Here is a 24,785-nt window from a genome sequence, read left to right as displayed (position 1 = left end):
TACTAGAATTCATTTTTTTTTTTTTTTTTAAAAACAAAGGATTGAACCCAGGGACATTTAACCACAGAGCCACATTCCCAGCCCTTTTTTGTACTTTACCTTGGAGACAGGGTCTCACTTAGAGCCCCATTAAATTGCCAAGGCTGGCTTGGAACTCATGATCCTTCTGCCTCAGCCTCCAGAGCTGCTGGAATTATAGGTGTGTACCATCACCCCCAGCTAGAATTCAAACCTTAACATTTTACTTACTAGTTTCTTGAGTTGCAACTTCTTATCTTTGCTCCTTCTGTGAAATCTATATTATGTATGTAATAACAATTAAACCTTATTTTTTCAATCCCTTAATTATTTGCCTTACATGGATTATTTCACTTAACCTTCCTGTTGCTGTCATTACTTTACAATATCAGTGGAGAAGTAAGACATCAATCTTCACCCCCTTCCCCAACAAAAAAAAAAAAAGATCTGCAGATCTTTTAATTTACCTAATACATTCTCTCCCCTCATAGTTTTAAATGCATTTAAGAGAAAATAAGGTCTGGGCCTATATTAAGGGTAGATCTTTGATTATCTTTTTAGTTTCTCTAATAATTATTGTTAATTTATGTGTTTGTTTTTCTAGGAGCAACTGTGCTAATTTGTAGGAAAAAGTTAAAATTTTGCTTACATTTGCAAATAAATTCACATAAAAAATACACATATATAGCCAGGTACACATATAATCCCAGTTACTCAGGAAGCTAAGGCAGGAGGTCAGCCTCAGCAATTCAGACCCTATCTAAAAGCAGAATTCATATCATTTTTAATTTCTTCTATATTTAATGTTACTTTTTATGTGCCTTTTCTCTTTGAATGTTAAATTTACTAAAGAATGCTTTATTTTTCTGAGAACAGCCTTTGGTTTTATTGATTAATCTTGATGGAATAGGGAAGTATGATCTACCCCCATTGATTCTGCTTTTATTTAAATTTATTCCTTCTACCCTCATGTTTTCCTATTGTTCCTTTATTAGTTTAATTCTTGTTAGTTTTTTTATATTTATTTTTTAATTGTAGGTGGATACAATATCTCTATTTTTATGTGGTGCTGAGGATCAAACCCTGTGCCCCACACATGCTAGGTGAGCGCTCTACCTCTGAGCCACAACCCCAGCCCTTTTTTTTTTTTTTAAATCAGGGATTGAACCCAGGGGCACTTAACCACTAAGTCACATCCCCAGTCCCCCTCCCCACTTCTTAAACATTTTTTATTTTGAGACAAGGTCTTGCTAAGTTGCTTAGGGCAAGGCTAAGTTGCTGAGGCTGGCTTTGAACCTTCAATCCTTTGGCCTCAGCCTTTAATCCATTTTAAATAGTTCTTATTTTCTCTTAAATGCATTCCAAAACTATGAATTTCTTCTATCATACAGATTGTTACTTATAAAAAGTATCTATTTTTTTAAATCCTCTTAACCTATATGCTTTCTTTTAAGAGTATAGATTCAGGAGAATATGCTTATTTGTTTTATTGCTTTATAATCAGTGAATATATACCCTGGTATGGTTTCAGATTTTCAAAATGCATTGAGATTTAATTTGCCCTCTTGCTCATGGTCAGTTTTTGTTATTATACCATGAAATCTGAAAATAATGTAACTTTCCCATTTTTAAAACAAAATCACGTAGTATGTATAATTATGGTTAATCTCATTGACCATGTTTATCTGTCAATTCCTGAGGACTGTATTAAAATTAATTACTGTGATTGTTGACCTAAAAAAATCCTTGTAGGCCGGGTGTGGTGGTGTATGCTTGTAATCCCAGAGGTTTGGTACTGGAGGCTGAAGCAAGAGGATCTCGTGTTCAAAGCCAGCCTCAGCAAAAGCAAGACACTGAGCAACTTAGTAAGACCCTGTCGCTAAAATAAAATACAAAATAGGGCTGGGGATGTGGCTCAGCGGTGGAGTGCCCCTGAGTTCAACCCCCAGTACCAAAACACACACACACACACACACACACACACGAAAAACAAAAATCCTTGTAGCCAGGATAGTAGTGCACACCTGAAATCCCTTCTACTCTGAAGGCTCAGGCAGGAGTACAAATTTGAGGTCAGCCTTGGAAAATTAGCGAGACCCTGAGCAACTTGGCTAGACCCTATCTCCAAATAGAATAATAAAGTCCTTATATGCACATTGTGTGAGTAGATGTGTGTGTGTGTGTGTGTGTGTGTGTGTGTGTGTACATGTGTTAAAAAGCAAACAATTCAGGCTGGGGTTGTGGCTCAGTGACAGAGCACTTGCCTCACACATATGAAGCACTGGGTTCTATCCTCAGTACCACATAAAAATAAATAATAAAATAAAGTACTATGTCCATTAAAAAGGTTGAAAAAAATTTTTAAAAAAAGGTTGAAAAATTTTTTAAAAAAGAAAACAATTCATGATCATTTAATCCTTAATGGATTACAATTTTTATGATTATGAAATAACTTTCTTCTATTGCCATATATATGTAGATCTATCTAATCTACTTTTTTAAAATTCCATAGTAATAATGCCTCTATCCTTCTACTTTGCTTGCTTTATTTCTTTTTTCACTCTTGTTTTTTCCAGCACTTCCCATGTTAATGTCATCTGGAATTTAAATACCAGGTTTTCTTAATTTCTTAAGGAATCTAATAGCAATATGTTTTGTTAGGTACATGGTCACCTTTGATTCTAGTATACAGCATTTCTTGGAATCTTTTAAATATTCTTACTGGAGGGGTAGAGATGTGGCTCAGTGGTAGAGTGCTTGCTTCACATGAATAAGATCCTGAGTTGAATCCCCCATGATGCAAAAAAAAAAACAAACAAAAACTTATCAGACAACAATTCTAGTAATTCTCTCAAAGATGGTCTGAAAAGTCTCTCATACCAAAACAATAGTTGACTAGATATAAAAGTTGTTTCAAAATCCACCCCCCCTTTTTTAAAAGGTAATGCTTCATTGTCTTATATCCAGTACTGCCCAAATATACCTGTTGTCTTTAGACCTTTCTCTTTTAACTTTTTGTTCTGAAATTTTATTACCATGTATCTAAATAAGATTCATTTTCATTTTATACTTGTGTCCTCAGAATTTAATGAGGAAGATGTATGTCTATGAATTTAGATCCTGTGAAATATCCTCCTTTTCTTCCCTTATTTCCTTGACTTTGGTTGTCAAGGAAATGATAGGGGACACCATTGGCAGAGATTATAATTTAATTGGTATTCTGAAGTTGTGCAGTCTACAATCACCAAATCTTACTTAGTATATCTGTATTTTATTTCTTAAGTTTTCTCAATTCCTTACTTATCAAATTATTCTATTGGATGAATTTGGAGATATCTGGAATTATTTTTTCATGTCAACTAACTTTTCCTTTATATTTTTCATCTTTGTAACTTTTTATATGAAGGTGCAATTTCTGACTTGATCTTTAATTTTTTTCCTCATCTATGGAGGAGTGTAGATATGGAATTCAATTCTGGATTTGGCTCTAAGTTTTTATTTTTGTTTTTTTCAATAACCAAATTTTAGATTTCTAAGATCTTTAGTTAATTTTTCTTATATTTATCTTCTCCTATATCTGAGGGTATTAAATACACTTATTTTGAGCTCTCTTGTGTTAACTGTTTGAGTTTTACTCTTTAATGTCTCTGATTTAATAACATAATTCAGATCCATGTTAGCTTAATTTTATTTAGACTCTATATTGAACAGTAGAGCTATATTCCCTTCAAAGTTCTCAATTTACTCTCTTATTAGAGGCAGGTTTATGATGCGAAAAAAAACTTCTGCTTTTCTTCAACTGAGGGTGAGAGGATATTTCTCTTAAAATTTATGATGACTCTTGGTTATGTGCACATCTTTGTATGGGGGATTCTTGTGCTGAAATGTACATGTGTGTAAAGGATGGCACATAATATTGCAAGTTTCCAAAAGCAAGTCTTTTCATGATGATAACTCCCAGTAACCTGATGCATTCTTCTGTCTCTCTGAACCAAGTTTGACCACACTCACTGATGGAACCGAACACTTCTGTGGCTTATTATAGTCCCCAGGATAGGAGGGAATAGACATGATAAACCTTACCTGTTGTTCTTCAAACGGTCGTCCTATCAGTTGTCCCAAGACCAACTCTTGTTCCTGGTATGTTTGTTCCAAATAGTGTGGATCATTCCTTGGTCCACTCATATCTTCTGCAGTACTCTTCACTTGAATACTATATCTGCCATCATTTATGTCAATTTTCTATCATTTCTAGGAATTTAGAGTGAAAGATGGTGTGGTTAACCAAAATACCTGACAAGAACAACTTAGAGGAGCAAAAGTTTATTTTGGCTAATGGTTTCAGAGGTTTAGCCCATCATCAACCAAGCCAGTTTCTCTGGGCCCACAGTGCGGCAGAACATCACGGCAGAAAGGAGTGGTGGAGTGCTGTCTACCTCATGTAAGGAAGCAGAGAGAGCAAGGGAAAGGGACCAGAGGGAAGAGCAACCCTTCCAAGGCACGCTCCCAGTGACCTACCTCCTCCAGCCATGACCCACCCTGCCTGTAGTCCACCCAGTCAGTAGGATGGACTGATTAGGTCACAGCTCTCACAGTCTAACCATTTCACCTCTGAATATTCCTGCATTAACATGGGAGCTTTCTGGGGGACTCCTCATGTCCAAACCATAACAGATGGGAAGAATGTGACATCTTCAGTACATTTTATTGAATTAGTAGTCATATTCACTTGTGTGTTAGAGATGAGAAACTTGCATGGAGTTAAGTAAAACTTCCTTACTGCCAATCTCAACTACCACTATTGAAATGCTTATTAACTGTCAAATATTAGCATTGTTATATATAATTACTCATTTATCCTTCCCCAAACATTGTGCAGTAAGCACTACTATTGCTCCCAATTTTAAGTTGAGGAAACACAGATTAAGAAACATGCCCTGTCATACAACTGAGAGAGAAGAGCCAGGCTGTATACCAGCTTCAAAAGCCTGAGCTTTTTACTAAAACATTATACATTTAAACATTAAACATCATGCCCCCAAATTTTTAGGAATACATTCATCCTTCCATAACGCTAGGAAGAGTCTTCAAATATACTTACTTTGATATCTCTATGTTGTAAAGGTCTATATTTCCATCTATCAGCTCAATCATTGACTCAGTCAATGCTTATAATTCATATATTATTTTCTTATGTCAGGAAAAATATTCATAGTTTTTGTTTATTTATTTCCTTTGCTTTTAAAATTTTTAAAACTCTACTCCAAAAAGATTTGCATAATTAATCCAGAATGATTTCTCAATTATGCCTCTTTCCCTCCAAAACACATCCCCACAATCATAAACAAACAACATGAAATAAACGTTCCTTAGACAAATGAAAATTTTTTTCTTACCTTTTTTTTCTCTAGGCTGAAGATTGGAATTAAAGTTTTACCTTGGTTAACTCTCCTGCTAAAATTGTATTCTTCTCTACACATACTTGCTGTTTCAGCAGAGTGGTGGGAAGAAGGTCACTTAAGAATAATTTTTATCTAATACCTAATATGAAAATCAGATTTCAAAACTTAAAAAGACTCAGAAAAAAGCTATCAAGTTTAAAGCTTAGAGAAACAAAATCGTTCAATTTTTCATAATGTAGCAGGGAAAAGAGTTAAGAAAACAAGGTGGTTTCCTTATATGACCTATTCTATGGTCGATAGGTATGCAAGTTAATCATTATACCTTTCTCCTGTCAACTATGAGTCTTGAGTAAGAAGACTTGCCAAACTAGATGAAATACACTTCCATAGATATATTATCTGAGATAGATGTTCATCCTGAGAGCAACACTGATGAAACATTTACCATGTTCCAGCCACTATGCCAAGTGGATTATATTAGAAGGAAGCTTAAGATCAAGAATTATAAATCTCTGCATTTCACAGAAAACTATGAGACCCAAATAAATTAAGAAGCCCCAGTGATTGGTGAATTCACCACTAAGTTCCTGTAATTAGTTAAATTACCTTGGGCTACTCTCACCATTACAGAGGCTGATAGAATTTAATCTTCATTGGTTCTGAAGAGATCTTTCCCTGGCCTCTTGTCTGGAAGTCATCAGAAAAAGGACAGGGAATTCTCAAGTGAGAATCTAAAATTTGCAGTGAAAGAAGTCATATGTGGCACACTTTATGCAACTTAAAAAAAATTTTTTTTAGTTGTAGATGAACACACCTTCATTTTATTTTAAAAAAATTAAATATATGTATACTTTTAGTTGTAGGCGGGCACAATACATTTATTTTTATGTGGTGTTGAGGATCGGAAATCAGTGCCTCATGCATACTTGGCAAGCACTCTACCACTTTTAATTAGATGTAAATTTGAACTAAATTATAAAATTACAAAATTCACAGTAAGTACAGAATTGTCCTGAGAAGGACTTACCAAGAATGGCTTAATATCAAAGCCTGTTTCAGTAAATTGTGAAGTTTTCCTATTGTATTTATTTGGTAAGGAAAAAAAAAATCCACTAGCTTTTGTCAGGATGTTTTGAATTATGCAAGTTTTTAGTCTTCAGAGATTCATTCTACATACTAACCATGCCCTTTTGTGTACCATAAATCCCTTCTCATTCTCAAATTCTTTCTCAAAATACTAGTGGACTGGGGAATGTAGCTTAGTGGTAGACTACTTGCCCAGACAGAAACGCTGGTTTTGATCTCCAATACTGTGCAAAACAACAGAAACAAAACACACACACACACACACACACACACACACACACACAGCGTGATTTTAACATTTGATGCCAACTTGTGGGCCAAGGAGATACCTTCAAAATGTATTAAAATACACACACCTGAGAACACTGAAAACCACCTCCCCACATCCAACCTGACTGAAAGCAGCAAACTTCACCAGAGGCAAGCAATTTCAGGAAGCAATTCCACAGTTCTTACAATCATAAGTTTTTGTTTTGTCCTGTTCTGTTTAACAGAAACCAGAACAGGGTTCTTGCCCTGAAAGTTTTCCTGTGGAAAATGACCTGGAAACAGAGTAAGCCTATGGAATGTTCACCTTTCAAGTAAAGAGCAATAACATAGGTGTGGGTCCAGGGATAGCACGACAAGTCTTTGGGCCATTGGGTCTCAGTCTCTGCACAGGAATCAGCATTATGAATCAGGTAATGCTTTGTAGTGGGGGGCTGTCCTGTGCATTATGCACAGCATCAGTGCTGGCTGCTTCCCATTAAATGCCAATAGCACCCTTCTCACATCATGAAATATAAGTTTATCTCCTGATATTGCCAATAGGTTGAACCACTGTGCAACAGTTAAGTAGGGAGTTCAAGAACTGACAACTTCCCACCTGTACATAAAGATAAAACCCAACTCGATCATTACTTAAAAATGCTAGGGATCAGTCGCCCGAGCTAAAGAAGCCCCCCAAACGCGTCTTAACACGTATCTGAAGACAGAAGAGACATTGCCCATTTCTCTGCCTCCAAAGGATTCTTTTATTACAAAGGTTCCATCAAGGACTCGGTAGGGATTTCCTGATAAGACAGCAACACTGGCAGTTTCAGGCTTCCTAATCCCAAAACTACAAATGCACTCGTGACCACGGTCACATCATACCTAACAAAGGCTAACGGCCCCATTGTGTTTACAGCCATTTTCTGATTACTGAAGTGGCTCTGAAAAGAGCCTTTGGGGTAAAGCAGTTGTTGTGTCGCATTCCTTGTGTACCCTTACTTGGAGCTGGTGTACTTGGTGACCGCCTTGGTGCCCTCGGACACGGCGTGCTTGGCCAGCTCCCCGGGCAGCAGCAGGCGCACGGCCGTCTGGATCTCCCGCGACGTGATGGTCGAGCGCTTGTTGTAGTGCGCCAGGCGGGACGCTTCGCCGGCGATGCGCTCGAAGATGTCGTTGACGAACGAGTTCATGATGCCCATGGCCTTGGACGAGATGCCGGTGTCGGGGTGGACCTGCTTCAGCACCTTGTACACGTAAACGGAGTAGCTCTCCTTGCGGCTGCGCTTGCGCTTCTTGCCGTCCTTCTTCTGCACTTTCGTGACAGCCTTCTTCGACCCCTTCTTGGGAGCGGGGGCAGATTTCGCTGGGTCCGGCATTTTTTTCCTCGGGAAGAACCAACGCACTCGGGAAGAGGTAATCGCCGACTACAACAGAACCAGCCGGTTACGCGCTACTTATAGAGCCCGTATGCAAATGAAGACTCCACGACACTGCGTTTTTTATTGGTTAATTTACAAGAGTGTCGTCATAGAGGGGCGGAGTCCATGTAAATAACAGATTCTGGTTGCGCTTCCTTAGTGGTCATTAGAACCAAAGTCTTATTAGCCAATCAAAATATTCCATTTCAAATTAACCAGTGAATTACGTACAGCGGTAGCTCCACTTGTTTGGTTCCCCCCCCCCCCACTAAACCGTGGATTTCTAGAAGGAATTTTTAAAGCACTAGGTAAAGTTAACTGCCCCTTACTTTTAGTTGTAGATGGACACAGTATCTTTGTTCTTATGTGTTCTAAGGTTCGAACCCGGTGCCTCCTACAAGCGAGGTAAGTGCTCTACCACTGAGCCACAACCCCAGCTGCAGCCCCTTAATTTTGCCGTCTTTCTTTATATACTTGGTTTTTCTTTAACGATCCTCAACTCTTATTTTTAAAGACCGGCAGGGACCCACTTCCGTTTTTAACTGCTCTTCGGGTTATATTGTGTAACAATGGATCACATTACAAACTATAGCTTCATGTAATTTCTAAATGCAAGACAAATCTTGAATTTTACAGCATCTCTTCCCGGCCTGGGCCTCAATACTAACACAGGGCTCCGCGCACCCCTGGCTTTCGCGCCGAAGACGTTCCCTCACGGATAGGGAAAGCTAGGCCAGCCCAAGAACCAGATGAACTCTCCTGTAGCTAAGCGACCAGATTAGAGTGTCGGATTCCTCCATGCCCCGCTGGGGCGTTCCTGACTTGAGTGTTTAGGCAGAGCGCAGACTGCGGAGAGCGGGTGCAGCTGCTCTTACTGAGAGGTAGGTGGCTCTGAAAAGAGCCTTTGTGCGGACTGCTCAGCACAGGACTTAAGCCCGCTCCCCGCGGATGCGGCGGGCCAGCTGGATGTCCTTGGGCATGATGGTGACGCGCTTGGCGTGGATGGCGCACAGGTTGGTGTCCTCGAACAGCCCCACCAGGTAGGCCTCGCTGGCCTCCTGCAGCGCCATGACAGCCGAGCTCTGGAAGCGCAGGTCGGTCTTGAAGTCCTGCGCGATCTCGCGCACCAGCCGCTGGAAGGGCAGCTTGCGGATCAGCAGCTCGGTGGACTTCTGGTAGCGCCGGATCTCGCGCAGCGCCACGGTGCCGGGCCGGTAGCGGTGGGGCTTCTTGACGCCGCCGGTGGCCGGCGCGCTCTTGCGGGCCGCCTTGGTGGCCAGCTGCTTCCGCGGGGCCTTGCCACCAGTGGACTTGCGCGCGGTCTGCTTCGTACGGGCCATGCTTCGCGGGTTTGGGAGGAGCGAGGAGCCAGCGAAGGCGGTCTTACTTATAGACGAAGCCGCGCCTTGATTGGGCAGGAGGAGAGGAATCTCTAGACTTGTGGTCTCATTGGCTAGAACTCGATCCCGCTTACTGAGACTATTCCCTCATTCTTTCCCCCTTTCTCTACAATTTGTGGACCACGAATATCTTTGTAAAAACCTTTCCTTTCAGTTGATGTAACTTTGTAACAATAATTTATAAAGTATTTGCTCACTGTATATTTTAACAGGTTTCAGCTAGTTTCAAGTTGCCTGTTACAGGAACTCTCCTTCTATGACATTTATTTAGCGTTTGTTACTGTGCTCAGCAGTTTAGATGCATTGTATCGTGATGGAAGCTTAACAAAACACTATGTAGTGGAAAGAATGAAAAATTACATTTACCTGACTTAAACTCGACCAAAGCCCTGTTTTATCTTCAGTATGCTGACCAACGTTCTGTTAAAACTTCCGCCTTCCTTTATTTTTTACCTCCTGGAGATTCTGTCTCCTCACCTCCACATCAAAGGCCGATTAGGTCCTGCAGATGAACCGCTTATTGGTCAAAGATGGATGAGACCAGACAGGAGTTTCTCCTTTACAATAGTTTCTAATAGTCAAGTCCTTATCAGCCAGATGACAAGTTAAATGAAGTTTCAAAGCACATAAATTATTCATTGACTACTGAGTTGCTATTTTCTTCAATAAAGATAAAATGTTTCCTAATCCTTAAAAGTTTAATATTTTCTGTATTTTCTACAAGGACAGTGAAGATTCTTTGCCCTTTAGTCATTTCATAGGCCTTAAATTGTTCCTGGAAAGTGCGTGTCATAAAACAATGCATAAAGATCTCTATGGATAAGGTAAAAGTTTAGATAATACTTTTAATCGCTTGTTTTATTGAAAAACCATTACACACAAACCTTACAAGAGCTCAAACCTAATAACAAAAGCAGGCCCAAGAGGCTTAAAACTTACCTTAATGGTCAGTATGAATTATCTTCTCCTTAATGATATCAAAGTCAAATGGAAGTGATTTTAAGTGAACATTTCACACAATGTAAAAACTTGTTAGCTTAATCTCTTCAAGAACCCTTCATAGGTAGCAACCTCTTAGGAAGATCTAAAATACAAAACATACAAAAGTGTGACTGACGTGGATAAATGTTATTCCTGTGGTGGTTTTGTAATGACTTTCATATAGTGAGCACTACTCTGTGTTTAAAAGTCCTTCTATGTATATGTATTACTTAACCCAACTCTGTGAAATAACAGAGTTCAATGGAGACCTTTAAGAAACATTGTATGGTTTGATTGCATGAGGATAAGAGGGAACTATTTTGAAATACAGAATCCAAGAGTCATGGAATTTATTTCAATTTTTTTTTGGGGGGGGGGTGAGGGAGCTGGTTACTGGGGATTAAACTCAGGGGCACTCAACCACTGAGCCACATCCCTAGCCCTATGTTGTATTTTATTTAGAGTCAGGGTCTCAGTGAGTTGTTTAGCACTTCACTTTTGCTGAGGCTGGCTTTGAACTTGCAGTCTTCCTGTCTCAGCCTCCTGAGCTGCTGGGATAACAGGCGCGCACCACTGTGCCTGGCTTTTATAACAGAGAGAATAAGAAAATTTCAAGTCTTCCTCTGGTTTAACTTTTCTAAAAAGCAAACTTATAAGAATTTCTACTTCTACTTCTCAAAAAAAAAAATCACTTTATAAATTCTAAGGCAACAAATTAAACAAAACAATCAGAATCAGAATCATGAATTTGCAAAAGCCATAGTTAACATTTCTCAGAATACAGATATCTCTGATGTAATTGTTACCTTAGAAATCACCTTCAATGCAGAATTCAGATACATATCAGTTCAATTTCACCTACTCCCCATATTGGACACTAGAGTGATATTCCTATGAAAGTTCTGTTTTTATCAGTAGAGGTTTATGATGAAGATGAACCTCTGCTTTTCTTCAGCTGTGGGAGAGAGAGGATATTTCTCTTTCTGAAATTTCTGAAGTTTCTTTCATCAGATATCCATTATTGGGGATTACATCCAGGGACACTCTACCACTGATCTACATCCCCAGCCTTTGTTTTTTGTTTTGTTTTTTTGTTTTTTTTTTTTTAGGGACAAGGTCTAGGCCCAGTCTGGCCTTGAACTTGCAATATTCCTCCCTCTGTGTTCCCAGTCACTAGGAATTACAGGTATATGCCACCATGCCCAACTTTCATCAGAAATCATGAAGGCCTGTAGTTTGAAGGCTAAGAACTTGAGTTATATTGTTCTTAGCATGGGTTGTATTGGGAGGTGGGAAGGAGACATGAGAAGCTTAATGTCCCGTCCGGCAGGACACATCAACGTGGGCAGCGAACCTAGATGGGGAGGAATGAAGGGACAAGAGACACGAAAGGTGACAGCAAGACAAGAGTTCTGATCAAGCTGCAAACTTTTATTGTTCACACAGGGGTATTTATATGCTGGGGATGGGGAAGCTCTCTTATCGGCAGTTGCTGGATGTCTGCACAAGGTGAGATAACCGCAGGATGTTTCAGGAAGATAGGTTTCAGGAAGATAGGTGGCCGCAGGATGTCTCAGGGAGATAGGTAGCTGCAGGATGCCTCCCAGGCAGGATGTCTCCCAGGGGGCTGTCAGGCTAATCTTTGAAGGAGAATTTCCTTCTAGTCCCTGACAGCTTAAACTTTTTTTTAAAATTTTATTAGTCGTTAATGGACCTCTATTTTATTTACTTATTTATATGGGGTGCTGAGAATCGGACCCAGTGGCTCACGCGTGCTAGGCAAGCGTTCCACCACTGAGCCACAACCCCAAACTTTCTATACAGGAAATAAGCAAGCGAAAATAATAATTGTTATTATTAGGAATGCAATGTTTTGACTATACCTATTTATTTTTAATACAAAGGTAAAGGACTCAGTTAAATAGGTGGTAAGAGAAGACAGTTTATGTTTGGTGTTGGTCTTCGTGTGCCTCCAGGGTTATAAGCATTCCAAGACCATTTGAATCTCAGGTTTGTGGGTCGGTCAGTCCTCATGCCTGATTTGCTTTCATCTTGACGGACCTTCAGCCCTGGACCAAACTGCGAAACCGTAGGATTTTAAGCTTCTTTCTTTATTCCACTCTGAAATAAACTCACTCCTTCAATGTACTGCCATTAGATAGAAATTCACCGACATTCTCCATTCTACTGGTCCTTAACATTGACTGATCATATTGAACAGCTTAGAATTTATATTTATGATTACATAACATACCCTACTGGAATATAGTAAAATCAAGTAAATTTTTTTTAGAATCAAGTATTGTTTTCACACAATATTTCAAAGCTATATAAATATAGAGATTTAATTCCACCAGCCATCCTTATGATATGTAAGCTACATATTGGAGAGAGGTTAAGAACCATATATTTTGAGTACTATATTTTTTATTAAAATTGTGGGGGAAGAATAATATTTTTCTCCAACTCCCCACAGGTTCTTAGTTGGAACTGACTGCATAACAAAAGAGATCAATAAAAGAAAGACAAATGTTTTGAATTATTGAACATACACAAAGCAGTACCCCAAGATGGGTAACTCAAAAGGGTGGTTAGAATTTGGGGTTTGTGTACTTAATAATCGAAAGGGAGAGGAGAGAAAGGACACTTAGGGAAAAGCAAATGACTTTTTAGAAAGATAAATAGCATTTAGGAGAGTAAAGGACACCACATTGTATTCCTGTGACAATGCCTGTTTGGGTGTGGCACCAACTCCTCATCTCTGGAAAATTAGAGTGCCTCATGGGAAAAACTTACAACAACTGAGTTAGAGAAAGCTCAGTGTCTTATTTATTTTTATGTGGTGCCAAAGATCGAACCCAGGGCCTTGCACGCATGAGGCGAGCACTCTACTGCTGAGCCATAACCCCAACCCCAGGAGGCTCTGTTTTTAAACAGATAAGGGATTTCAGGAACTCAAAATGCCTTCAGCTCAAAATTATTCTCGTGCCAAAGTGGCAATTTGGGGGTACATGTTGCCGAAAGGTCAATCTTTGTCCCCTATGCCAATCCATTAACAAGGACACAATTTTAAGAAAAAGGAAAAAGGTTTATTGCTTGGCTAGCAAAGAAGAAACACATGGGACTCCTGTCCCAAACGCTGTGATTCTGCCCATCATCAGGAACAAGGGGCTTCTATAGAGGTGATTCAGAGAAATTGAGATTAGGGAGGAGAGATCTGGAAGGAGAAGATCAGGGAAAAGATGATCAGGGAGAAGAGGTTGGTAAAAAGAAAAAAAAATGTAAGTTTCAAAGCCACAAGGGATATAGTCAAAGCATCAAGTGAACCCCTGTTATAGTAGCATATCCTTATCCCCTACAAAAGGGAATATACACATATCTCTTCTTTTAACTAGGGTTCTTTCCCTTTTTGACTCCAAAATTATCATTTCTGTGAGCCATGGCTTATGTTTATGATGTTGTAATTTGGTAATGTCTTTCTTACTAATATTTAAAAGTCATTAAATGTAGGAACTGTTTATTCTATAAATGATTATTGAGCTTATACTGAATACTGAACTACATGTCAGTTTACAAAGAGAAAATGAAAATCACTTCCAGGAAGGAACACAAAGTCAAGAGGGAAGTATGAAAGATAAAAAGAGATGTAAAATAATGTGATGTTCTGTAGGAGATGCCAACAGGTCAGAAAAGAGCAAGTTTCTCTGCCTAGAAGCAGTCAAGGGAGAAGGGATCTATTGTGAATACTAGGGTGTTGATTAGGCACATAGGCATAAGGATGTAGTGATACATCCATTCAGTGGACAAAAGAACCACCATTATTAGGAGGATAAGTCCCCTTAACCCCTAAGAATCATACCTTGGAGGTTTTGAATTGAAACATGCTGATTTTTGGAGATTTTCAGCTTTGGGCTTAAAATGACTGAATCTATATGTCTGGAGCCTAGAAGTCTGGTTAAAAAACAAACAAACAAACAAAAACACTAAGATTTATCAGAATATAGAAAGTAGTTAGAACCAAGAGATGGAAACAGAGCATCTGACTTTTAATAAGAAAAGTTAATCATAAACATTTTTTGGGAAAAAAAAAAAAAAAGATCTTTATGGTGCAGAAACCAAAACATTTTCTCCTGGATTGTCCTACAGAGGGCAATAGTAATGAACTAAGAACTCCAATCAATTTCTTAGGGCAGTTTCTGGTAAAGCACAAGTCTCCTTGCAAAACCGAATTCAGCAAACTGTGGTAGCTCCCGGGGTGAGGGGGTGGGTATCTCAACCTGGACAGTTTGGATGCTAAACTGGCTGAAAATTAGGGTTGAATTCAGAGGATCTGTAAGTAGAGGTGGGTGTGGAGACTACCTCTCAGTCTCCTCTGCTTTTCCTATGCTCTGCAGAGCTTTGGACGACAGTGCGTTGGGGTTCACCAGCCCCCAAGAGAAGGCTTGGCAGTATCCTAAGGCCAGTTTTCCTAGGACCTGATTCCTGGTTGGATTGAAATATTGTGCCTCCACCAACAAAACAGTGCACAGACTGATGCAGCGACCTTCTCCCTCCCCTCGTCCTTCCACACATATCCCCAAGGCCGCTGCCCTGGAGTCTTGTCCACCAAGTTTCTGGAACCGTCCTGGCTGCAGTTTTGTGTAGCCAGAGGGTGTGGGACTGTGGTTAAAACGGAATCCGGCGCTGCCCTTTTCCCTTCTCAGCTCTGAAACCCATCTGCTCTTCCTCCAGTCTCCTCCCACCAGATCTTTCCACTTAAACCCGACTTAATGCCTTCCAGAAATCCAGACAGAAAAAGGAAGCCTAAAGACTGCGGAATCCGGAAGCTTGGTGCTGGGACCCGCTCTTTCCCGGGAGCTACGGAATGTCGGTTTAAACAACAACAACAAATAAAACCCCCAAAGTGGAGGGTCCGGTAGAGGGCGGAGGACAGAGGAACAACAAAAGAGCGCGAGCTCTCCGGAGAGCTGGACGATTCGAATCTTCCCGCCGGCGCGCTTTCGGTTTTCAATCTGGTCCGCGGCTCTCCTATAACCGCGCAGGCCGGGGCCCCCAAGGACAGTCCTGGGGCGCATCCGCCATGTCTGGGAGAGGGAAGGGCGGCAAGGGCCTGGGCAAGGGCGGCGCCAAGCGCCACCGCAAGGTCCTGCGCGACAACATCCAGGGCATCACCAAGCCCGCCATCCGGCGGCTGGCCCGGCGGGGCGGCGTCAAGCGCATCTCCGGGCTCATCTACGAGGAGACCCGCGGCGTGCTCAAGGTGTTCCTGGAGAACGTGATCCGCGACGCTGTCACCTACACGGAGCACGCCAAGCGCAAGACAGTCACCGCCATGGACGTGGTCTACGCGCTCAAGCGCCAGGGCCGCACCCTCTACGGCTTTGGGGGGTGACCTGCCGCCGCCGCCGCCGCCTCCGCTCCAGCTCCAAAGGCCCTTCTTAGGGCCAACCACGTACTCCACAAAGAGTTGGGCACTTGGGTGTCGGGCGATGAAGCCGGGAGGTGATCCTGTGGGTCCCCATCTGTACTGACAGGCAGGTACCGTTGCCTGGGGAGAAAGTGAAGCCCCAGGGCCCGGCTGATAGCCAAGTGGCTTTCCATTTGTGGGTATTTTTGAATGCTATTTTTTTTCTGAATCGAGCTGTGCTTTAGGCCTAAGCACTACTTTGGAAGTTTTTAAGTAGTTTTGTCATCTCGGTTCGGCGCTATCCTGATTATTATGGCTGTGGGGAGTAGGACCGACCCTGTGATTCTAGTCCAAGGCTGGCCTGTGAGCTTTAGCTATCTTTGGGGCCTTCATTTTCCACCACTTTACAAAAAGGGAGGGGGTCAGGTCCTTTAGTTCACATTGTGTATAGTTTTTTTGTGACATGACATGAAACAATTGATTTCTATTGTGACATTGAAGGTATACAGAAAGCTGAGCAAACTTATTGAAAGCACTCTTAAACAGGTAACTCAGGCATGTGACTTGTTAGAACCTGTTTTATTTAGCTTAGAATGGGGGTATCTGCAGGAACATGCTCACCATCAATATAGAAAGTGCAGTTTAATTTTGACAAAGCAAAACCAAAAAATGATTGTGTCTGTGGAGCAAAGTACAGTAAGCCATTCTCTATACTTCCCGTTTGTCCTAAACTGTCCTGATTTGTATTGAACATTGCAGCTATTAACATTTGCATGTAAAGTTCTGGGTTGTGTGTGTGTGTGTGTGTGTGTGTGTTTGCATTATGGACTTATGATTTTACAACAAAAATTAGCCTATGTATGTAATTTAGAGAATTCGGTAAGAACCCAAAAGATAATCACTTTATTAGCTGCTCTTAGCAACAAACACTTGAGGGTTAACTACGTTTAATACATGGTGCTTCACAATGGAGATATCAGCAAAGTAAGGGATACAAGATTTGCCCTTCAGGAACTTAACAGGGGAAAAAAGAAATAACACAATACATAAATATATACATACTTATATAACATAAGAAGTCTAGTAGTACAAGAAGCATATATTCACTATGATGAGGAATATAGACAATAATAACTATAGAAATCCTAATGCTATAGAAGTCACTTGGTGCAGGCAAATTGGGGAAAGCTTGAACATGATGGTGGTTGGGTTGGGGGGTATTCAATCTTTGAAAAAAGCAGAATGCCTGGCATTGTACTGGAGAAGACAGTAAATGGGTGGGGAGGGAGTGGCAAAAATAACATTTTCCAGCTAAGAAATAAAAGGCTTCTATGATCAAGAGTTCTTGCTTTTCCTTTTAGAATCTCACCAACAGCAGGGTGCACACAGGCATAGTGGTGCATGCTTGTAATCCCAGCGGCTTGAGAGGCTGAGGCAGGAGGATTTCGAGTTCAAAGCCAGCCTCAGCAAAATTGAGGCACTAAGCAACTCAGTGACGCTGTGTCTAAATACAATACAAAATAGGGCTGGGGATGTGGCTCAGTGGTTAAGTGCCCTTGAGTTCAATAAAAAAATCTCACCACCAATAACTAACTTATAGAATTTGTTTCAAACATCACTGTGGTTTTTTTTTTTACTTTAAAGGCAATGCAGATGAATACGTAAAATCCTAAGATGCTCTAAAATAGTAAATAGCATTATGAAGAGAAATCAAAGAATAAAAAAGGGGAGGGGAGCAGAATCATGTCTATTGTTTAAGTCAGTGGTTTAAAAAGTATAGTCTCTAACTTACCAACACAGGTGAACTGGGAACCTTTAGAAATACAAAATCCTTGGCCCCAACCCCACAACTATTGAATGAAAAACCCTGGGGCAGAGTAATTTGTGTTTTAATAAGCTATGCATTCCAGGTGATTTTGATATACATTAGCAGTTTTTCTTTAAAACATGAGTCTGAATGTTGTCCCAATTTGTTTAATGTTAAATTTTGCTTTCTTTGATGAAAAAGCAAGTGGATGATCCTAACAAATTTTATGTAGTAAAAAACATTATAGGAGAGCTAAAGTAAAATAGCCTTATTTGCCAAAACACTCGGAGAACACATAAAAGATGTATGAATGAAAAAATAGTGAGCTTGTTTTACTATTACTGATTTATACTTTCAATTATACGGAATTGAATTTTATAATCAATAGTTTTTTTTTTCTTCTCTAACATCCAGTTTTTTTAAAAGGCACTTTAATGCTGAGCTACATTCCCAGTCCTTTTTCTGTGGGTATTTTGAGACAGGGTCTCATTAAGTTGCTGATAACTCCTCCTTCCTCAACCTCCCAAATCGATTGGATTATGGGCATGTACCACTATGCCTGAGCCACTATACATCTTTTTATACACCTTTAAAATAATTTTAATAGTGACCTCAGCTTCCACCTTATCAGTTCCACTAATGACAACTGATACATGGCCATGACTGAATCCTGTTAGCTGTGTCAAGCCCCTGAATATTGCCAAAATACAGAACATGCAATTATGCATCTTTTTACTTTTTAGCTTTTTCTTTTCTTAACCATCTGTAATAGCCAGGAATATAGTGCTATGTTTTAATCATCTGTAACAGAAACATAAATCTATGTATAATGTATTTGGTTTGCTAACAAAATAATTTCCACCAGAGTGCTCTCTGTGAGCCAGCCTGTGCCTGCTCTTTCCCTTCCTCCTGGGGGGATTCAGAATTTCCACCAAAATATACACATACAAATGATTATGGAGTTCTTTCTGTGGGACTGCTTTCTTTTATTTATTTTTTTAGTTGTAGATTGACTCAATGCCTTTGTTTTTATGTGGTGCTAGGATTGAACTCAGTGCCTCACACTTGCAAGGCAAGTGCTCTACCACTGAGCTACAACTCCTTTACAGTGGTCATAGTGGCACTTGAATGTTCCACTTATTAATCAAATTTTACTATTCCAGTTTGAAGTCTTACTTTCCCTTTCTGGATTCTCTCCTCTGACTAGCAGCAGTATTCTCCCAGACACCCAGACTAGATAGAAACTCCGAGTCATCTTTCACTGTTTTTAGTTTATTCCCTTGAAATTTCTCACTCTCTACTTTACATTCTAGCTAGTGTATTTATTACTCTACTTGAACCAAAAAAAAAAAAAAGAAGTAAACTAAACTGGCATTTATGCAGATATATAATATATATATATATATATATGAATGATTAATGGGTGTGGTTTTTGCTGTCTCCATTGAACATTCTAAATTGTTGACTTTCTTATAATTAACCTGAATATAATCTCCCCCCCCCCAAAAAAAAAAAAATCAGATTGTTGTCTGGATTATGTAAATCATGACAAATCTGTTTTGCCAAAGTTGAATTTTCTTATCTTTAATGTTACTGAGAAATCCTGCCTTTCTCATAGGAATATTTAAGGATCAAATGAAAAGATCTGTGTGGAAAAAATTGAGGTGAGGCATGAAGTGACATAGAAACCAAAGGGCATGTATTTATTGCCTAGTTTACCCAGTCTAATTCTTACATGCTGCATAATCACTGGGAGAGGGAGAGAGCCACTAGAGCTTAAGAATTTAGAGAACAAAGGAGACAATTGGGTGAAGACGGGGTATGAACAGGGTGGCAGCATTAGACTGTTAGGATTAGAATAAATATGCATAGAGTTGTTATGAAGAATCCAACAGAATCCCAGCAGACTTGATTCAGAGCCTCAAAACACCACAAGGTAAATATCACCCCCATTTTAAAAAGGAAGAAACTAATGTTTATGTGGGTTAAATAACTTAGCATTCTCTGATATACCCTGATGATCTGACTTTTACTAAAATATTTGTCTAAGGTTTACAAATCAAAGATATGAGAATCTATTAATAAACTTGTGATATGGATTTAACAGAACTATAAAATATTGATAAAAAGGACCTAAGAAATCATCTGGTCCAATTTTCCTCTGGTTCAGGATAAAACTCTTCTCTACCTCCTGTCACCATCAGATCCCTAAGTGGTGCAGGTTGTTCCCCAGAGGCCTGTCCTTGGACTATTTCTTATGCAGTTACTAGTTGATGGTTCCATCCCTTGTGTCCCGAGTTGAACTCTTTAGCAACTCCCCCTTCCAGACTGCCCATCCTTCTCAGGCTTCTTCCCAGTCACTCAGACAGGGGAGTCTGGAGTCATCTTTGACTACTTTTTGCTCCAACAACTCCTTTCCGCCCTTTGCCCCATCCAGGTTCAGGCAAACTTCAACATGCAATAAATCAGGTTTTCCTTTCCTTTTTTGTGGCTGGTCCCTTGTTCTCATGTTTTCTGATAAATCTGTGTGAGAATTTATTTTGGATAAATACCCAGTAGCTGAATTTCTGGTTCCAGGCTTAAGAAGTACCAGGGTGCCTTTCAGAATGACTTCCCTAGTCCACATTTGTGTGGGCTCTCTCTCGTCCAGTGAGGAGGTCCACAGAACAGGGCAGAGGAGAGTGTGGCTGCGGAGTTGCTAATCAAGACCTCTGGAGTCCAAGCAGGAAGCAGGTTTGATTTTATTGTGCAGTTACCATGTATATTTACTCAGGCAGCCACCAATACAAGTCCTGGCCAACTGTCCCTGCAGCGACCAATCGAGGAGTGGGCCTTGGACCTAGTGCAGGGACTTCGCCTGTGGGGTAAGCGGTCTGCCACACATGCCTAGCACACGGGAGTGGTTTGCCGCTCAGATGCCCTTAATGTTTGCCACATTTGCAGTACTTCATGCACTTGTCCTCACACACGTTCCACAAGCAAGATGCCAAGCATCTAAGTCCTCTGTCTTGGCCAGCCCTTGGCATTATGAAACTTTCTAATATTTGCTGCACTATTTAGTATAAATATCATTATTGTTTTAACTTGCCTTTCTCTGTTAATTTTATGACCATCTCAATGTATATGTTAGATTTTGTGCTTTCTCTTCTATAATCCACCTGCTGTTTATATCCTTTCTCCTGTACTACTTACTGAGTAAAACCTATCCCCTTCCCGGTTTAGCATCAAGACTCTAAATAAGCTGGCCTCCAAGTCCCCACCACTGAAAATTCATTTCTTATTACTGGTCTTGGCCTGGCTTGTGGACTTCTCACCTCTCATAGTTCTCTTTTATCTTTCTGGTTTTTCTGCCTCCACTAGACTTCCCCAAAGTTTTCTTATAAGAAGGGCTCCAAAATTGATGTTTCCCTCTGAACTCTAGATAATCCAGTCCTTCTTCAGCACTTACCAGCTTGCCATCAATTAGTACATGTCCTCTCCTCATAGCGGCCAAAGATCTGGTTCCCATTTCTGTAAACTTATATGTCTTCCAGGGTGAAGAGATGCTGGAATTGCTACTGAACAAAACAATTTTAATCTGAGTGATGATTTCACTTTGTTCTTGGCAATTTTCTCTAGTGCAGTGGTTTATAGTTGCAAATTGTAACCATTAGCAGGTGAGAAAATCTATTTAAAAGATGGGAGTCAGCATTTTTTTGGCCCATTAAACAGAATAGGACTAAAAATATCAAAGTGTGGCAGGAAAAAATAAAAGCATTTCATACAACTTGTTCCAATTTTAGGTGTGTATGAATATGCAATATATAGTAATATAAAATGTATCTTGCTGTAATTTTCAGTCAGCAGAAATCAGTTACTATAAGATATACAATATTTGTAATTCTTGCACATATAGTTTTCTGAAGCAGTTAGTCAAATGAAATTTTTAAAAAGCAAATCACAAGACCCAGGTTCAAGTTCTACCTCTGCCATCTTTTTAGCTTTATGATTCACATTCTCTTCCTTGCCACATTGATTTCTTCTTCTAGTCAACAGAATGAAAAAAATAAAAATTAAAAAAAGGCTTCCTCTCTCTGAGTTATTGTGAAGCCAAACAAGAGAAAGTGAGTGAAAGATGAGTTATAAGCCACCTGGGAAACCAGGTCTCCTTATATCTTATATCTCCTTATATGTGGTCTACAAGAGACTGGTCATATGTTCAAAAGTATTCACCAATTTTAAAAATCATTAATTTTTATTTTGTATCAGGAATTGAACCCAGAGATGCTTAACCACTAGCGCCACATCCCCAGCCATTTTTATTTATTGACAGGGTCTTCTTAAGTGACTTAGAGCCTCACTAAATTGCTGAAGCTGGCCTCAAACTTGTGATCCTCCTGCTTCAGCCTTCCAAGTTGCTGGTATTACAGGCGTCTACTACCATACCTGGCAACACCAATTGTTTTTATGTCATTCCTTTATTTCATGACATGATGGTAATTTAGACTTATATTAATTCATATTGATGTCACCAATATTAATATCATCAATGTTGATTATGCCATCAGTACCTATTTATTGAAACATGTGGAGCTGTTCTACGCCATTTATGTAAACTGTAATCATCCTTTTTATCCTCACTGCAATTCTGTGGGTGCAAATATTATCCTGTTTTACAATGAAGAAACTCAGGATCCAAGACTTTTCTCTTTGGAAGCTTTTTCTGAACTCAGTGGGTCTCAGGTCTCAATTCATAGCAGTGAAGTCCTCAAGCTTGTTTCTCGACCCCTTTCTCTACTTTGCAATCTGTTTAGGCAGACTTGAAAGAATCCCTTCAATGACAGGAACACAAAATATTAATCTATTCCTGACTGCATATCAACAATGCCACTGTTTTCCTTTGAGATTCAGTCAGTGAGACGTCCCAGTTTGAGAGGTGCCCAGACCAATGAGTTAAAGCAGTGCCGTCATGGTGGCAGGTAGAGGACATAGAGGACTGGCACTGACATTCCTAGTGTCTGTTCAGCCACTCCTGAGACACTGAGTACAAAGGTGTGCCCAAGCCAGCCTTGAAAGACTACTTCTTTAAATTCAAGAATACAGACCCTATCTGTAGTCCTACGCAGAACTTGCTGTGATTCTGAAGCACACACGTGTGCCAATTCATCTCAGAGAAAGCTACAGTGAGGCCTCACACTGCTCTCCCCTTCTGACATGTCAGAAAAATAGCGGTTTTACTAAATTATGTTTCTCTGATGTTTCTTCTCCCCCCTGTTGTACCTCACTGTCTCTGTGATGATTGCTTTTAACATGTCCACTGTTCTGAGGCAAAAGAAAAAATATAAGGCCTGGCTTCTTCCAGGTGCAAATAACAGGGAGGTTAAGAAGAGGTGTCATCTCTTTAAACCTTAAAAAGAAATTTCATGCTAATGTCTAGGTGGATGGATTCAAGACTAGTGTGTTAGAGTCTGTAAATAAGTCAAAATAACACCTGGCATTTTGTCAGGGGAATGTTAAAGTTCGTAAACAAGTCTGGATGGTGCCTGGCAAAATGCCAGAGGGAGTGGTTTGAAAAGTAACAAAAGCGAGCCATTAGGTGTGGAGATTCCTTATTGGTTGACTGATGTATCTAGTTTATGCTAATTAGATAAGCTGTGTGGAATGTATAAATACTGCTCCTGTCCTGCAATAAAAGGCTCCTACTCCTGCTGTATCAACGTACACAAGTTATTCGTCACCCTCCGCTTATTTTGCCCAGCCAGCCGGGCTGCGGCACTAGTGGACCTTGAAACTTCTCTTATTTAAAAAACATGAATATGCTAATTTTTAAAATACCCTCATAAGACCTACACAGCTATCTGCAAGAGGCCTGTGTAGAGAGGATTCTGCCAGCCCCCCATCCTCATACCCACCCCACGATGTGGATTCCCACTTCCCAAATGTCCAGGAATCATCACTAAGACTGATGAAGCCTTTCCTAAGGCAAGGAAATAATCCAGCCTACGTGGGTACCCTGTTCTGCCGATTTTATCTCACAAAAACTTGAGTTTCGGACTACTCTTCTACACTTGGTAAATCTCTTAAAAACCTGAAATTGGGTAATCAGATATCTCTGAAGAAAACAACTAATGGAATTACCAAGTCCAGAGAATTTAGATACATGTCAGCTTTCAGAACTAAGATCGTTTAGTGGACACGGCCAGGGACTCTTTCAGTTACGTAAGCCTCACAAGTGACTTGAGCTAGGTCATAAACATTGCTAATCCGGTATTGGCTTACAAGTAGCTTTTATCACCAGTTTCCCCAACTCCAGCGAGCATAAGTCTGGAAAGAGCTTAGGGGCGACTTCCCAGAGGACAGGGAGGACATTTCCGGCGGGTCGGGTGGGGCCGAGAGGTCGCAGGCGACGGCCAGGGCAGCCCAGCCCAAGCCGGCCCTGCGGACCGCGAATCCCTAGCGTCCCCTACTGACTCCACCGCGGGATAAGGTCGCTCGTGCCCCTCCTCCCGTCCTGGGCGACACTATCGCCGAAGGCTGCCTGTTGCTAAGAGGGTTCCCGGGAGAGGCGACCCTCCTAGGGCGGTGCGCGCCGCACAAGAAATGAACCGGGCGTGCGGTAAGGCTGGCAGGGCTCTTCGCCCGCTGTGCGACCTTCCCCTTCCCTTCCCTTCCCTCCCACCCCCTCGCCCCGGAGGACGACACCACCGCCTGGAGAGCGGAGGAAGAGCGGTGCAGCTCCTTCCGAGTGCCGCCGTGGGTGGCTCTGAAAAGAGCCTTTGGATGCGATGGAACCTCGAGCCGGGTGAGCGCCTTCCTTCTTAAGCTCGCTCCCCGCGGATGCGGCGGGCCAGCTGGATGTCCTTGGGCATGATGGTGACGCGCTTGGCGTGGATGGCGCACAGGTTGGTGTCCTCGAACAGCCCCACCAGGTAGGCCTCGCTGGCCTCCTGCAGCGCCATGACGGCCGAGCTCTGGAAGCGCAGGTCGGTCTTGAAGTCCTGCGCGATCTCGCGCACCAGGCGCTGGAAGGGCAGC

At 40.9% G+C, this 24,785-nt stretch overlaps 3 protein-coding genes and 1 long non-coding RNA gene across 4 annotated transcripts; 2 read left to right on the top strand and 2 right to left on the bottom strand.

The window, feature by feature from the left end:
• Positions 1 to 449: 449 nt before the first annotated feature.
• On the bottom strand, positions 450 to 9,560 carry LOC125620284 (histone H3). Its single transcript, XM_048814933.1, has 2 exons — positions 9,106 to 9,560; positions 450 to 465 (listed from the first exon to the last, which is right to left on the bottom strand). The coding sequence occupies exon 1, from the start codon at positions 9,514 to 9,516 to the stop codon at positions 9,106 to 9,108; it is 411 nt and encodes a 136-aa protein (XP_048670890.1). The 5' UTR covers positions 9,517 to 9,560; the 3' UTR covers positions 450 to 465.
• Positions 7,500 to 8,217, bottom strand: LOC107156862 (histone H2B type 2-F). The gene has a single exon (XM_015503036.2). The coding sequence runs from the start codon at positions 8,132 to 8,134 to the stop codon at positions 7,754 to 7,756; it is 381 nt and encodes a 126-aa protein (XP_015358522.1). The 5' UTR covers positions 8,135 to 8,217; the 3' UTR covers positions 7,500 to 7,753.
• Positions 9,118 to 14,760, top strand: LOC125620285. The gene is made up of 3 exons (XR_007351904.1): positions 9,118 to 9,270; positions 14,505 to 14,511; positions 14,726 to 14,760. It is a non-coding gene; the product is annotated as an uncharacterized LOC125620285 (long non-coding RNA).
• Positions 14,761 to 15,162: 402 nt separating this feature from the next.
• LOC107156863 (histone H4) lies at positions 15,163 to 17,624 on the top strand. Its single transcript, XM_015503037.2, has one exon. It carries the CDS (start codon positions 15,638 to 15,640, stop codon positions 15,947 to 15,949), a length of 312 nt encoding a protein of 103 aa, XP_015358523.1. The 5' UTR covers positions 15,163 to 15,637; the 3' UTR covers positions 15,950 to 17,624.
• Positions 17,625 to 24,785: the final 7,161 nt, after the last annotated feature.

The sequence above is a fragment of the Marmota marmota genome, unplaced genomic scaffold, assembly GCF_001458135.2.
Source record: "Marmota marmota marmota unplaced genomic scaffold, marMar, whole genome shotgun sequence".
NCBI classification, from domain to species: Eukaryota; Metazoa; Chordata; class Mammalia; order Rodentia; family Sciuridae; genus Marmota; species Marmota marmota.
The sequence above is the reverse complement of the archived record's forward strand: the minus strand, read 5'-3'. Positions and strand labels throughout refer to the sequence as shown.

Bases quoted from the DNA above. Each gene is read 5' to 3' on its own strand.
- LOC107156863 (XM_015503037.2), top strand. From the start codon at position 15,638: ATGTCTGGGAGAGGGAAGGGCGGCAAGGGCCTGGGCAAGGGCGGCGCC.
- LOC125620284 (XM_048814933.1), bottom strand. From the start codon at position 9,516: ATGGCCCGTACGAAGCAGACCGCGCGCAAGTCCACTGGTGGCAAGGCC.
- LOC107156862 (XM_015503036.2), bottom strand. From the start codon at position 8,134: ATGCCGGACCCAGCGAAATCTGCCCCCGCTCCCAAGAAGGGGTCGAAG.